Here is a 16,390-nt window from a genome sequence, read left to right on the forward strand (position 1 = left end):
CGAGGGAAGGGCTGGACTAGTTCAACATCCAACCCACAGACCAGCAAGGGAAACACGGGGCCTCCGGTGAGCGGAAACAAAACGTTTCCCACGGCGAGAGGCGAGAGGCAGGGCACAGCCCCGTGTGGTCCCCGGCCCTCCGGCGATGCCCCGGCAAGCCCTGCCCCGGGATGGAGCCGCCCGGCCCGGCCCGCAGTGCGGAGCGGCTCCGGGGCTATTGCTGGCGGTTCCCGGGTGAGTCCCGGCGGGGAACTGCCTGTCCGGGCTCGGGCGGCAAACCCGGGCACTCCCCGGCGAACGGACCGCAGGGCCGTCGGCTACTCACTTTACGGCATTTTCCGCGAGCGCCGCACACTGGGCGCCGGCCCCGGCGTCACTTTACGGCAGCTCCTGGCCATGGCGTCCGGGGGGTTTGAAAGTGAGCGGAGCCTGGAGGCGCGGAAGGAGCGGAGGCGGCGGGAGCGGGAGGCGCTGCTGGTGCAGGTGAGAGCCCGGCCGCCCCTCCGCTGCCTCCTGCTGCAGCCCCGCGTGGGAGAAGTCCCCTGGTCGTCAGCCCGCCTCGCCTCGCCGCCATCCCCACGGCCAGGGGGAAGTTCTCCAGCCCCTCTCCCTGCTCTTATCCCTTGGGGGCACCGCTCCGTTCCCTGCTCTTATCCCCTGCCCTGCTCCCTGGCTCTGCCTCCAGCCCCCGCGAGTCCCTCTTTCTCCCCTCGCCCAGTTTGCCCGGCCAGAGTCTCCCCAAGCTGTGTACACAGGCCGGGCACTGAGTGCCAGGAGAGCAGCGGGAATCTCCTTCCTTAGCCGTTTTTAAAGCCCGGCTTGACAAAGCCCTGGCTGGGATGAGTTAGTTGGGGTTGGTCCTGCTTTGAGCAGGGGGTTGGACTAGATGACCTGCTGAGGTCCCTTCCAACCCTGATATTCTATGTCCTCTCGGCTGCTGTGGAGTCTCCAGGGCCATGAGGTGGCTGTCACACTCTTACATTGGTGTAGTCCCTCAGCAGCCCCTGACTATTTCATTGTTACTTACATTGCCAGAGCCCCATTGTGCTCCCCAGCGTACAAACACAGAGCAAAACACAGCTCAAACAGCAGGACCTATACGAAGAAGTCCCTTCACTCACAAGTGAAATGCAGCCATCTCTGGAGTGAGGCCTGGCAGCTGTTTTTAACAGTGTATCGGAAGTTTAGGACAGGAAGGAAAGGTTAATTTAGCCTTTTGGAACTTGGCGAGAGAGTACGTAGTTAGCCCCGGTGTCATGGGCAAGTTGCACTTTGAGTAATGCCCTGCTTATGCAATGCAATAAAGTCCTGGTTTGAAGAAGATATTGAAAACTTGCTAGCCAGAAGATTAAGCTTGTTAGCCCAAGGCCAAATCAAACAATGTGTGGTCACCTAGCCATGAGATTGAGAAGCAACACACCATTGTGAACATTAACCCTGGGAAAGGGAAGAGTGCAGGCATCCCTACCAGTGTGTTGTCCCTGGATCTAGTTGTGCATATTTTATACTGGCCTCATAACTGTATGACTCAGATGTCTCATACATTTGAAGTCCTCTTCCACCTTTTATTTGGTGGACCTCTGTGTTGTCATTTCCTGTGCTTGCCCCTGCTGCTGACCCCTGAAGCAGTAGCATGAAATTGTCATGGTGGTTGTCAGTTTCATAGATGTCTGGGGTTTTGAATAACAGCAATGAAACTGGCCAGTCTTGTCAAGTTCACTGGATTTGTGAAAGCTTTGAGCAACAGCAGAGGCACTGAATCTGTCTGCAGAGGGTTACTTAGATCAGTGGCTCTCAACCTTTCCAGATTACTGCACCCCTTTCAGGAGTCTGATTTGTCTTGCATACCCCCAAGTTTCACCTAACTTAAAAACTACTTGCTTACAAAATCAGACATAAAAATACAAAAGTGTCACAGCATTTTTTTATTACAGAAACATAGCTTACTTTCTCATTTTTACCACATATTTATAAAACAAATCAATTGGAATATAAATATTGTACTTGTATTTCAGTGTTTAGTACAGGGGTAGGCAACCTATGGCACGCGTGCCAAAGGCGGCACATGAGCTGATTTTCAGTGGCACTCGCACTGCCCGGGTCCTGGCCACCAGTCCGGGGGGCTCTGTGTTTTAATTTAATTTTAAATTAAGCTTCTTAAATATTTTAAAAACCTTATTTACTTTATGTACAACAATAGTTTAGTTATATATTATTGACATAGAATGAGACCTTCTAAAAACGTTAAAATGTATTACTGGCACACGAAACCTTAAATTAGAGTGAATAAATGAAGACTCGGCACACCACTTCTGAAAGGTTGCCAACCCCTGGTATAGTATATAGAGTAGGATAAACAAGTAATTCTCTCTATGAAATTTTAGTTTGTATTGATTGCACTAGCACTTTTTATGTAGTCCGTTATAAAAATAGGCAAATACCTAGATGATTTGATGTACCCCTGGGAAGACCACTGCGTATCCCAGGGGTACATATACCCCTGGTTGAGAACCACTGAGGCTTCACAGTCAAGATTATTTTTTGCATCAGTGAAGGCTAGAAATTATGTATTTATTTTTAACTGGAACTTGAAATTGACAGTTTCCCCTTGTAAGTCATCAGGGAAACATCATACTCTCCACCTACAGTTAACGGGACTGGTTGAATTACCTCTTTTTGCACTTTATTACAATAAAGTAAGAACCTTTAAATGTGGGTTTCAGCCACTTAAATGTTAGGCATCACACTGTGAAGAATTAAAAAAAATATTGCAGAATTGATATGTTGAGAATCCAGATTTGTTAGTGATTTAGTTTTCCAATTATTCCTGTTCTTACCTTTTTAATTCATGAATGTGATTTAGAAGAAAACAATTTAACAAAATGAGTGAAGAATAGCAAATTGTATCCTGGAAATGTTTACTTTTGTTGCTTCAAATCTAAGCATGGGCGAAGTTTGTGTGTAAATCTAATGGAAGAGCATATTGTGAATTAATTCTATAAACTATACTTGAGTAGGTATGAATGTGGTTTAAATCTTGACATGAGGACTGGCATGGTAACAAATGGCACTGAATTAAGAGCCTGCCTTCCCACTGACTTTTAGTAGATGATCTAGATTCTAGAGCCTACAATACTTTGAGGTATATATCCAAATAAGTTGTATATACAAATATCTTTACTATTTATTTATTTATAGCTTGCTGGCATTAGAGAATATATTGGCTCAGAATTCTTTCTTATATGAAATCAAGTTCCTTTTTTTTTTTTAAGTTTTACTAAAAGCAAGTGGTACATTACTTAGACATTGTTATAGGTGATTGTAAATATAACTGTCCCACTAACAATGCAAAACTATGTTCTCTAATATGCTACCCCATATTTCAGTGAAATAAAATCATTGGTCTTTATCTCTTCTGTGCAACTTTTTATAAGCTCTCTGTTCAGAGCGCTAGAAGCATCTGTAAATCACAGAAATAACTTGTAACCCATTGTTTTTAGATTTGCCGTAAATGATTGATATAAGTAAAAGTGCCATTACTTTCACAGATTTGATATATATATATATATAAACACACACACATACACACTCACTCACTCAAAATCTCCATTGTAAGCCTGAAGCTTGTTCTCTTACATGAACACAGCTGATTGAAGGAAATTCTTTTAGCCCTTAGGACCAAGTCATATGTGTGGCCAAAGTAGGGTGACCAGATGTCCCGATTTTATAGGGACAGTCCCGATTTTTGGGTCTTTTTCTTATATAGGCTCCTATTACCTCCCACCCTTGTCCCGATTTTTCACATTTGCTGTCTGTTCACCCTAAGCCAAAGTAATTTTGTTTCATTAACATTTGTCTTGAATATGCCTACTATGTTTGAGAATCCTGCAAATTGAAAAGAACATAGATTTTTGAAATATTTTGTATATTCAGATTGAATAACTTTAGCTGGCACTAGAGCCAGGATTTTACTGTCTCGCTCTGCCCAACCACTGCAACACATCATAAAGGTGTTGATCTGGAAAAACAGGTAGCTCGCATGTAGGCCATCATTTCCCAATGCATCATCTCTTCTTAGTGTCTGCTTTCTAAATTGTAAGTTCTTTGGTGCAGAGATTTATTTTTATATCTTGTAGAGTGCCATGCACATTGGCAGTGCTTAGCAAACAACCATTTTCCACTGTATATAGACTCCTATTTTTATTAGCAGCTTTACATAAGATAAGTGGTGGTTTTTACAATTCTCCTATGAAAACATAGTTTACATTTGTTTTAACTATAGCTCATATCTTCCCCAGAAATTGGGCATATGGGTCAAGATAAAGTATTTTTTTTACTTTCCCTCCTAAATTATTATTTTTAAGGTGATATATAAAATACTATGTAAGTTAATGTCAAATTAAACACTTCCTTGTTGTTTTATAATACCTGGATTGCAGTCTTCAATGCAATGCAATCTTTTTTTAAAAAATCATGTGAATTAAGATTTAACCAATCCAATGGCATTCCTGTGCATTAGCATTAGCAATGCTATTGGAGGAGGTATTACTGTGGTGGCATTGCAGAAACATCAGAACAGTAAGACACAGCTGCTGTAGCAGTGAAGAGGCCAACTTTGAAGAAGCATTTAGGTGGCAGACAGAGAAGAGATGTGTGAGGATTAGATGCTGGTAGCGTCTGCAGGATATTGAGTTTGTATTAGAATCTGTGTGCTACACCAAATAAATAGAACACTTTGAATTTTGTGACTACAGTTCTACCTTTCGGTGTGGTGGTTCATCACAAGAAATCCTTGGTGGTCATGTAGGCTCTGGAAGTCTCTCATATCTATATTCCACCCTTATCCATAGATGTCTGCACTTCAGAAGGTGCTCATCAGCTTTGTTGAACAGTGTTTGCAAAATGTTTTTGAGGTCCCAGGACAAAACTAAATCTAACAGTTACTTTTGAATTTTCTTATTTATGGGTTGAGATGTATCAGTGTCTTCCTGTGGAAACCATCTATTCTAATATTTTGACTTCAGTACTGTGTGCTGTGTTGTATTATACAATGTTTGTGAAAAGTTAATATCAACTTCTAAAAAATATGTCATGAATAAATATAGCCATTAGGTAGAAATCTTAAAAGCACATATGCAAATTTTCAATAATCCAGAAAAAATCAACCCAAAACTCTCGCTCTGTCTTTCTCTACCCCCCTGTAATAATAATAGGCTCTAAATTATTATAATTTACTTTGGTAGAGACAACATTTACTTCTTCCATCAACTGATGAGTTAAAGCAGAAACTTTGGCTTAGCTGATTCAGTGGTGACCTCCTCTGTATTGCTTTTAGGTTTTGACTGTTGACCTTTCATTCATTAGATACATGTTGGCAGAGGTTTTGCGTCTAGTAGGTATGGATAGAGCTGTGAGCAGTTTAATAAATGGAACTCTTATCTGTGTATTAGAATTTGAAACTGGTAGCGATGTAGCTCCACAGTCATGCTTCCCAAATGTAAATAGGTTGTTTTATTTGTTTTGTACCTTTGAATTTAGATGTATTTTAAAAATGCCTTATTTAAGAATTTCAGGTAATCTAGAAGTTCTTCCTCTTGTTTTCTCCAACTCAATTATTAAATTTGGTAAGGAAGATATTCAATCATATTCAGCACAACACACCTGAGAATAGAGGGGATTCAGTGTAAATACAGATAATCCTGTTAAATATACTTTGCATGTCACTTAACACTAGAGCTTGAAAAATCCATTTGCATGTGGAGAGTAGTTAGCTTTCTTGGGAAATTGCCATTAACTTCCACAGAATATAAATGTGTGTGTGTGTATATGTATGTATATATATATTTGTTTTTAAAACAAGAGTTTCTAGCCCACTTGGTTGTAAAGAAAAATCTTCCTAATATGATCTGAATTTCTTCCTAAATTTGCAAACATAGAACATTTTTTGTCCATCTATATGCTGCAGTCAAGTGAAAACTGACTACAATCTTGTTTTTTTTCATTGCTGCTGTTGATACTCTGGGCAGCACTGAAACTTACAAGAATAACATCAATTTCGTTCTGTTGCAGGTTGGGAAAGCTGTGAACATCAACAGTTATAGGCACTAGAGCTATTCACTGGGGAGGAGGATTCAAAAGTAGAAGCAGGCGAGAGGTAGATTTGCTAGCACGTTGAAAGTATACACACCTACTCTACACTAGACTTTTAGCAAACACCTTAACAGCAAAGCTTTTATCCTAAGCAAGACATACCTTCAGAGGGCAAAGGGGGTCACATCCTGTCCTCCATCTTCATCCTAATGGATTGATACAGAAATTCAGAGTTGAGATTAATGGATTTTCTTGGTCCTATGTTTTTTTTTCTTTCCTCCTACTTTGTAGGGATGAACTAGCCTTTAGCTATGCAAATCAGCATTATTTTGAGAAGTTGTCTGTTTGCTACATCACCAACTCTATTCAAAGTCCATTAAGCATTTTCTCACATGGAAGCATTGTAATGTATTTGCTGCCATGTCATTGCTTTCTCTAGCATTGTTTCTGAAATGGAATTGATCTCCTTTCTTTGTTTTGCTGACATAGAATAAAATCTCTTCCTCAAAACCACAAATGGAAACACTTGTAATTAACCCTCTGATGCCAGGAGATGAGATGTCTTAGTGGAGAATGCTAATGTGCAGACTTCAGGGCAAATTAGTTTTAAAATAGCATTTGATGAAACAGCTAAAAAAATTTTATGCTTATTTTAGGTCAGTGATCATCTCCCTTTCCATATCATACCATTTGCTTGGAGATAATAGTTTAGTTGAGAATGAGTTCCATTTTCCATTCTAATTCCTCTCGTTATGATTTTTTCAAACAAATTCCTATTTGCATGAAACATTTTATGTTTGGTCTCAGCCCAAAGGTGAATTTTTAGGAATGTCTGAGCAAAACCGGTAGTCTATTTTGAGGTATGAGTAGTCATAAAAAGATTTCAGTGCTATTCTGACTGGAATCTTATGCACACGTAGCTCCAAAACAGCTGAAGTTGGAAACTTTGAATTTGGTTTGTTCAGTGAGGAAAGAAAAACAGTCCATATTTGAAAAAAAAATTAACTCAGTATTTTTAAAGCTTCTGAAGATGGATTTTTCATCATCTATGCATTAAAATATTTATATTCTTGATGTCCTTAAGCTAGAGTAGTTTAAAATTCTAGGAGTGTGCTGACTTGCTTCAGCTTTGAGAAATACTGCTTTAAAACCTAAAAGCAAAAGTTAAATGGTGTTATTTTTAAAATAAAGCTGTTTACAAAGTAACTTCCTACTGTTGTATTTAGAATCGGATCCAAAGCTAATTGAAGTCAATGGGTTTCCACTCAGTTGAGTGGGCAATCATTTGTGGTACTGAGAACATGCTTGTCCCTACCAAGTCCCTATATCTTCTGAGCTGTTTAGCTTGTTAATAGTAAGGTATTTAAAGCCACTTTGCTACGTTTATTATTTTTTTCTTCATTGACCGTGTTCAGCATATTGTTACAATACTTCTATCAAGCATCTGGAAACTGATAAAAGCAACAGAGGGTCCTGTGGCACCTTTAAGACTAACAGAAGTATTGGGCGCATAAGCTTTCGTGGGTAAGAACCTCACTTCTTCAGATGCAAGTAATGGAAATTTCCAGAGGCAGGTATAAATCAGTATGGAGATAACGAGATTAGTTCAATCAGGGAGGGTGAGGTGCTCTGCTAGCAGTTGAGGTGTGAACATCAAGGGTGGAGAAACTGCTTCTGTAGTTGGATAGCCATTCACAGTCTTTGTTTAATCCTGATCTGATGGTGTCAAATTTGCAAATGAACTGGAGCTCAGCAGTTTCTCTTTGGAGTCTGGTCCTGAAGTTTTTTTGCTGTAAGATGGCTACCTTTACATCTGCTATTGTGTAGCCAGGGAGGTTGAAGTGTTCTCCTACAGGTTTTTGTATATTGCCATTCCTGATATCTGACTTGCGTAGTGAGACTGTCCAGTTTGGCCAATGTACATAGCAGAGGGGCATTGCTGGCACATGATGGCATATATAACATTGGTGGGCGTGCAGGTGAATGAGCCGGTGATGTTGTAGCTGATCTGGTTAGGTCCTGTGATGGTGTTGCTGGTGTAGATATGTGGGCAGAGTTGGCATCGAGGTTTGTTGCATGGGTTGGTTCCTGAGTTAGAGTTGTTATGGTGTGGTGCGTGGTTGCTGGTGAGAATATGCCTAAGGTTGGCGGGTTGTCTGTGGGCGAGGACTGGCCTGCCTCCCAAGGTCTATGAAAGTGAGGGATCATTGTCCAGGATGGGTTGTAGATCACTGATGATGCGTTGGAGAGGTTTAAGCTGAGGACTGTAGGTGATGGCCAGTGGAGTTCTGTTGGTTTCTTTTTTGGGCCTGTCTTGTAGCAGGAGGCTTCTGGGTACACGTCTGGCTCTGTTGATTTGTTTCTTTATTTCCTTGTGTGGGTATCGTAGTTTTGAGAATGCTTGGTGAAGATCTTATAGGGTTTGCCAACCTTAAGCATATTCTCACCAGCAACCACGCACCGCACCATAACAACTCTAACTCAGGAACCAACCCATGCAACAAACCTCGATGCCAACTCTGCCAACATATCTACACCAGCAACACCATCACAGGACCTAACCAGATCAGCTACAATATCACCGGCTCATTCACCTGCACGTCCACCAATGTTATATATGCCATCATGTGCCAGCAGTGCCCCTCTGCTATGTACATATGTACATTGGCCAAACTGGACAGTCTCACTACGCAAGAGGATAAATGGACACAAGTCAGATATCAGGAATGTCAATATACAAAAACCTGTAGGAGAACACTTCAACCTCCCTGGCCACACAATAGCAGATGTAAGGGTATCCATCTTACAGCAAAAAAACTTCAGGACCAGACTCCAAAGAGAAACTGCTGAGCTCCAGTTCATTTGCAAATTTGACACCATCAGAAATTGTAATTCCATTACTTGCATCTGAAGAAGTGAGGTTCTTACCCACGAAAGCTTATGCGCCCAATACTTCTGTTAGTCTTAAAGGTGCCACAGGACTCTCTGTTGCTTTTTACAGATTCAGACTAACACGGCTACCCCTCTGATACTGGAAACTGATAGTGCGTCTTTAACTCCCACTATTATATTTGTATTTATTATTTGGAATGTCTATCTTTATTTCTACTACGTGGTCTTTAATGTAATCACGTAATAATGTCTATAATAATGCTTTCTTTTGCACCATCCCTTTTTCCATAACCTAACTAGTTTTTACTATACAGTTGGTAACAATGAATATCCGTATCCCATTGAAATAAGTTTATCCATCCCCTTTTCTGTGCAAGCGATACCCTATGCTTTTCAACTTCAGCAGTATATAAGAGATGCTTCAAAATGAAGGCCAGAATCTTTCAGCACCCATATTTGGTGCCAGATTTTCACCTCCTTTCTTATAATAGTTGGGGATGGTTGAAATAATGAGGGGGTAAGAGGGGAGAACTTAAACTGACAGTAAGATAAATGAATATTGTAAGTCAGTGGTAGAAGAAGCTAGCTAGAGTTGAACTCTGGGATGCTGCAAAATGTGTGATCTGCCATCTGGAGTTTGATTTTAAATAGGTGTAAACAAAAGTGTTAGTTTATATAAATCTTTCCTGCCACCTGCTACCCTCCCCAAATCCATGTTTCTCTTGCTTGATATTTATGATATCCTCATAATGCTAGTTCTCCAGTGGCCCATAGACTCTGCCAGGGTAATGAGGCATAGACAGTACCTGAATTTCTAATATAAAAGCCAATCAGTAAAACTTCTTCTGTCTTTGAGCTGGTGATATATGGATGAAAAACTTTCCAGCATTTATTATAAAGAAATAAAAAGGTCCAAACTAAGTTTTCAAAATAAAAGTTTACTATATACATTTTTGTGTTTTGAAAAGGCAAACAAATATCAAAATATCTTTTCTTTTTCTGCTGCAAGTTCATGTAGGAGGAGCCTGAGTTAGTAGGAATTGTAGTAGAAACTACGCTCTGTAGTCATATGCCAATAAAACATGAGGAATATCAATACAAAATACCTCTGGAGGTATATAAACAAGGCCTCATCTGAAATTGCAGTTTTACATAAATATGAAGATATATATGTCTGTGAAATAATGTGAATACCATTTTTACCATGAAATACTTTTATTCTACAGTATAGAATGGTGCATTTGGCTTATCTATTTTATTTAGATTTGTATAAAAATTGGCATAAAAGATGTGCTTTCTTTCTCTATTTTGAAACAAAAAGATGGTTTCATGGCTGATGCTTGTTGATTTGGAAAGCTGAAGTCCTTACCAGTAGTCTGACATTGATTCTTATATTTTATATTCATTGAAAAAATAAGCGAAACCTTAAAGAATTAATTTGTAAAACTATGAATGACTGTATTTAGTATACTGTATATGAACTGAAAACAAACTGAAATTTGCACGTTTTTCAAATGAACCCCTGTCAGTTATTTTTCTTATAAATCTGGCTGTTGGTGCAGTGGTTGATACTTTGCTCGAAGATATAATGCCTGGCCATTTATTTTTCACTTGGTTTTATTATGGAGAATTCCAGAAATGAACCTTAAATCTGGGATTAAGTGCAAGAGAACCACATAGTGGTGTTAGCTCTGCTGCCCCAGAGGAGAGGCAGAACTATTTGTTATGCTCTCACCCACAGTGATTTGTACACTGGAACCCTGAGCATTTTTCTTCATTGTTCTTTCACCAAGTCAAGTCCCCCTTGAATTGTTTCTGTATCCTTGACTCTCACCTTTGAAAGAGGTGAGGTCAGCATCATTAACTCAATATTGGTACATCTCTACCCCGATATAACGTGACCCAATATAACACGAATTCGGATATAACGCGGTAAAGCAGTGCTCCGGGGGAGAGGGGGCTGCGCACTCCGGTGGATCAAAGCAAGTTCGATATAACGCGGTTTCACCTACAACGCGGTAAGATTTTTTGGCTCCTGAGGACAGCATTATATCGAGGTAGAGGTGTATATTAAAAAAATGCCGGGAGGATAATTTAGCACCCCAAGGGATTTTAACTGGCATCTCAGAGATAATCACCATCCTTTTGAAAAATGCTGTCCTCTTGCTAATAGACAATTATATCCCAATTCTAGAATGTTATAGGGTGGTTTTCTATTAAATGCTGTAAGTTTTAGAAAGACAGGGTGGACCAATGCCTGTTGGTGAAAGAGACAAGCTTTCAAGCTACACAGAGTTCCAGACGAGACTAACAGAAGTTAGTTCAGTAAAAGCTATTACCTCACCCACCTTGTCTCTCTAATATCCCAGGACCAACGGGGTTACCACAACAGCATCGAAAACAACAATGGAAGATATCGTAATTTTAAAAGTAACTTCTGTAGAATCCTACAGGTTTCCTGCCTCTTAAATTCTGTAGCTCCTTCCCATTGAGCTTTCTGAGGGAACCTCATAGATCTTGCCTACGCTATATTTTCCTAAATTTCCCAACCATCACTCTACCCCTGGTAGCAACAGTGGGAGTACTGCTGTAGATATGGTGCTGGTGCAACTGCCATTTTAATCGCCATGTTGTTTAGATCTGCTCTGAGCAGGATTAGATGACACCGTGGTTGAAATTCTGGCAACTGGCCCACACTGATGCATCCACTGCTGCCACAGGTATTGAAGCCATACTGATGATAGCAACAGCAGGAAACACTGAAGGGGGAAAAAGACTGATGTAGACCCAGCTGTAGTGCTCATGACAATAGGGGAGGGAGGCAGTCTAGTTGGAGATAGAACAGAGGTGGGCAAACTACGGCCCATGAGCCGTTTTAAGTTGGCCCGCGAGCCGCACCACGTGGCTTGGCCCCTCTCTGGCTGGGGCGCAGAGTCGGATCCGCACCACGCAGCTCCCAGAAGCTGTGGCATGGCCCCGCTCCGGCTCCTATGCACTCCAATGGGAGCTGCAGGGGCGGTGCCTGCAAATGGGGCAGCATGCAGAGTCGCCTGGCCACGCCTCCGTGTAGGAGCCGGAGAAGGGACATAGCACTGCTTTCGGGAGCCACTTGAGGTAAGCGCCGCTCGGAGCCTGCACCCCCTGAGCCTCTCCCCACACCCCTACCACAGCCCCGATTCCCCTCCTGCTTTCTAAACCCCTCAATCCCAGCCCAGAGCCCTCCTACACCCCAAACCTCTCATCCCCAGCCTGACCCAAGAGCTCGCACTCCCAGCTGGAACCTGCACCCCTTCCTGCATCCCTACCCCAGCTCTGATCCCCCTCCCGCCCTCCAAACCCCACGGTTCCAGCCCAGAGCACCCTCCTACACCCCAAACTCCTCATCCCCATCCCCGAGCCTGCACCCCCTCCTGCACCTCAACCCCAATTTTGTGAGCATTCATGGCCCGCTGTACAATTTCTCTTCCCCAATGTGGCCCTCGGGCCAAAAAGTTTGTCCACCCCTGAGATAGAAGATGGTTAGCAGCTGCAGGGTGATAAGGGGAGCAATCCCAGGAACCCTTAAAGCTAAGACCCCCTTCTGTGTAGCCAAGCATATCTAGCCCCACATCTTGTAGTAATGAGGGTTGGGACAGCAACTTCTCTTTGAGGTATTCATCGGGGCTGAGGAGTTGAGTGGAGGGAGACATTGAAATAGAGTTTCCTGAATTTTATTGTGTGGTGTTTTTTAATGATGGGGCTATAAAAAACAAGGTGCTGTAAGTTTTGCATGGATTTAAAGAGCTCCCCTGTCCTTGGCGAAGTGCGTCCTTCTAAATTATTAGTGCTGTTATAATACCTAGCATTTTTATAGCATCTTCCAAATAAGGATTTTAGAGCTCTTTACAGACATTATAGAATTAAACTTCACCTCATCCCTGTGACTGAGGGAATATTATCACCCTATTACAGATAAGGAAACTGAGGCACAGAATGGGTAGGTACCCTCTTTTGCAGGGTAAGACTGTAAGTATGTTGGGCAGCATGGTGTCCAGTTTCCTACTACACAGTTGTGGCACTTAGTGGTGCTGTATGTATCTGTATATTTAAGAATTAATAAAGCATTTTGGGATAAAAGGAGTTAAATGTAGCATACTATAGTTATGGTTAAGAAACTAAAAAGGCTGTCACAGTGACAAGACGTAAACTCCTACCATCTTGTGCATTTTATCTGTAAGGGTGAAAGGATAAATTGTTGTATATTTTTGTGGCATTACAAAGAATTAATGAACCTTAATTTGAAATAAAGTGCTTGAACGGCTCTGGGTTGAGAGATGTGAAACTATTAGATTTAGCCTCTATAGCATAACCTCCCACTCCCCCCCCCCCCCAAAAGCAGATGTGGGGGTTTAATTATAAAATACAGAAAGGGAAGAAAAGTAGATTGATGCCAATAAGCTCTGTGTAATTTTAATAGGCAAGTAGAACAGGAGGTCATGGTCTGAAGTTGAGGAAGAAAGTAGTGTAGACAGAGTTTTTTACCCATAGGAATGGCTGAAATAATAGGAGAAAAACTTACACTGACTGTATAAAAAAGTGAATATTGTAATTGAGTGCTAGAGGGAGTTAGGTACATTTTTGGAGATAGAAAGGATCAGATGTTACAGCTACTAGCTTGCTTGGTGTTAAATTGATGATATGGGCCACAATGTAGTTCCTAAAACTCCCTAGGCTCCTGTGTCTTTTCATTTGATGTGAATATTGTTGGTTTGGCCAAGATATTAAATTTAAAACAAACCTTGCCTCCTGTTTGATCATGTCTTTTCTTTTTAACAGTATACTGATTCTTCTTACCTATCCTATTTCATCTAATATTCAGGGGATCACAGTAATTTAATGGTCACTGGGCTATGCATTTCTAGTCCAGATACTTTTGCCAAAGTTAAAATCAATCTGTTGTGAAGGATGTGTGTAATCTTAACTTCATTTCACTTGATGAATGTTTAAATAGATTTTTATCATCTGAACAAAATAGTATTTTTATTACGTAATGAATGTTTTATATTCATATGTATTTGCCTATTCATAACATTCCTGGACCATTGCTAACCCTTTCATCTAAATGAAGCTGTGTTAACCAGTGTCTGCTCCTCCCTGCATTGAGGTAGCTCTTGGCTGGGGGAACTGGCAGCTTATGGCAGATTTCCTGTCATAGTTGGGGGGATGAGAAGCAGGGAAAAGGCTGGTTTGTATGAGGGAGGTGGAAAGGTTCCTGTTTTGGGGAAGTAATAAGGATGAGAGGTGATAAACACTGCTTTTTGGGGGTGGGAGGAGGTCAGAGACCCTGCCACTGTGAAAAGAGGTAAGAAATTGGGGCAGCACCAGGGAGAATTAGAAAGAGGGAATGGAATTCTTCACTTTCTTGGGTGAAGAGACCAAGGGAAGGGTGTGTGGAAAAACCTACTGGAAATGAGTAAGCAGTGGGTGGTGGAGGGACCCAGATAAAGAGAGAAGAAAGGTGTAGGTGAAGTTGAGATGTAAATCAGAGGAATAGATGGAGCAATTGTAGAGGGTGATTAACAGCAGAATAGGAATCAGGAATACAGAACAAAGGAGAAGAGTGGAAGAAAGCAAACAATAAAGGAGAAAGGAAAAAGAATGCGGACGTGCTAGAAATGATAGGAAATAGGTTAAAGAGGAGGCAGAGGGTGGGATAGAGAGAAGTGAAATCTAAGTAAAAAAGTAGCTTGAAGAAGGGAGAAATGAAAGGAGCAAAAATGAGTGACCGGCCATGGCTTTGCTGCTTGATTTCCTTGGGAGCCTTTGATGAAAGCAACCAGTTCCTAATACATCATACACATGTCACCACGTGATGGATTTGTTTTCTAAATAGCCTCTAGTTGAGGGATTTTGTCTAAAGCTTTTTGAAAGCTCACCTAAATTATATAAACTAGATCTCTTTAAATATTCTATAGACATGTTTACTCCGTAATAATGTCTAAGGAGAGGACAGTAGGAATCTAGATTTTTTCAAGCCACATATATGTTTTCTGTTGAAATATTTCAATTACTGTGTTTCTTATTTTGTATTTTTGATGGAAATTGGCCGTTTGGTGTAAAAGTGGACATCTCCACTGGTGCACTAATGTTTAGAAAGAAATAGCCAATGATAAATCAGTACTTGATTTTAAACAGTGGTGAAAGTCTTCTGGTTTATATACTCAGTATATTTCTTGATTATGAATGTGTGCAATCTATGTTGATCCTTTGTGTCCTTGAAATTTCATATATTCATAAATTGTCTCAATGGTAAAAATAAACTAAAATTTAGAAGTAGTTGTTCACAGGTGATAAATATAGCTGGTGAAAATGTCAGAATGTGGGAAATAGACCAAGGGAAGAATAAATAGTTGCTAAGTTTGAAGCTTGTTAGCATTATCTATGGTTGTGTTTAAATAATTCGTAAAAGGTGAAATGGAGAAGGTTGAGTTTCTGATGTAACAGCCTGTAAAACTTGCTGTTTTATTAAAAAGAAGTTCTGAAATCTTGCCAGTTGCACTGCTTTCTGAAACACAAAGAGAAGTGCTTCTAAAAAAAGAAATATTGAAGCTCTTCTACAGTCCAGAGTGACTCTTACAAGTGTTACTTCTGGGGGGAATTCTGTGCCAAGTGAGGTTTTTTACCCACGAAAGCTTATGCCCAAATAAATCTGTTAAGTCTTTAAGGTGCCACCAGACTCCTTGTTGTTTTTGTGGATACAGACTAACACAGCTACCCCCTGATACTTGATATCTAGGTGTGACGGGTTCCCCTCCTCCCCCTTGGGATGCAGCCTGGAACTCTGCTACTACTGAGCCTGCCTGACCCACCAGCCCGGGTTCTGTTTTCACTGTCCTGCTGTGACAGGCCCGCAAGCCCCTTCCAGCACACATACAGTTTGGACACACCCAGCTACAGCTTCACACAGATGCTGACATCAGTTCTGCCTGGGAAAGCTCAGCAAAGGAACTGCCCAGTTACTCAAATGCACACCCTCCTTTGAAGGGTAAACCCAAAATTATACCATCTTGAACTGCACAGGGAACTGTACAGCATAAGCTCATGAAATTCGCCCCCTCCCTCAACGTGGAGGAAGATATGCAACAGCTTTCTGCCCAGAGTTATGATTCCCACGCACTGGTTTTAGACAAAACAAAAACAAGTTTATTAACTAGAAAAGGTACATTTTAAGTGATTATAAGGGATAGCAAACGGATCAAAGCAGATTACCTAGAAAATAAAACAGAAACGCAATCCATACTAAAGACATTGGATATGAGCAGCAAATTCTCACCCTAATTGTTGATTTAGGCAGTTTGCAGATATCCTCGAGGGCAAGCTGCAGTTGCTTGCAGCTTAAAATGTCAGATATACCTTTCACAGGCTAGAA

The 16,390-nt window shown here is 41.1% G+C and overlaps 1 protein-coding gene across 1 annotated transcript in view; it reads left to right on the forward strand.

Annotated features, from left to right (window-relative positions):
• Positions 1 to 255: 255 nt before the first annotated feature.
• Positions 256 to 16,390, forward strand: part of CWF19L2 (CWF19 like cell cycle control factor 2) — a 170,641-nt gene continuing 154,506 nt past the window's right edge. The window contains exon 1 of the mRNA XM_005289979.5: positions 256 to 483. Coding sequence (XP_005290036.2) covers positions 397 to 483 — 87 coding nt within the window. The 5' untranslated portion in view covers positions 256 to 396. The remainder of the gene's footprint in view (positions 484 to 16,390) is intronic.

This window comes from Chrysemys picta, chromosome 1 (assembly GCF_011386835.1).
Source record: "Chrysemys picta bellii isolate R12L10 chromosome 1, ASM1138683v2, whole genome shotgun sequence".
Lineage (NCBI taxonomy): Eukaryota > Metazoa > Chordata > Testudines > Emydidae > Chrysemys > Chrysemys picta.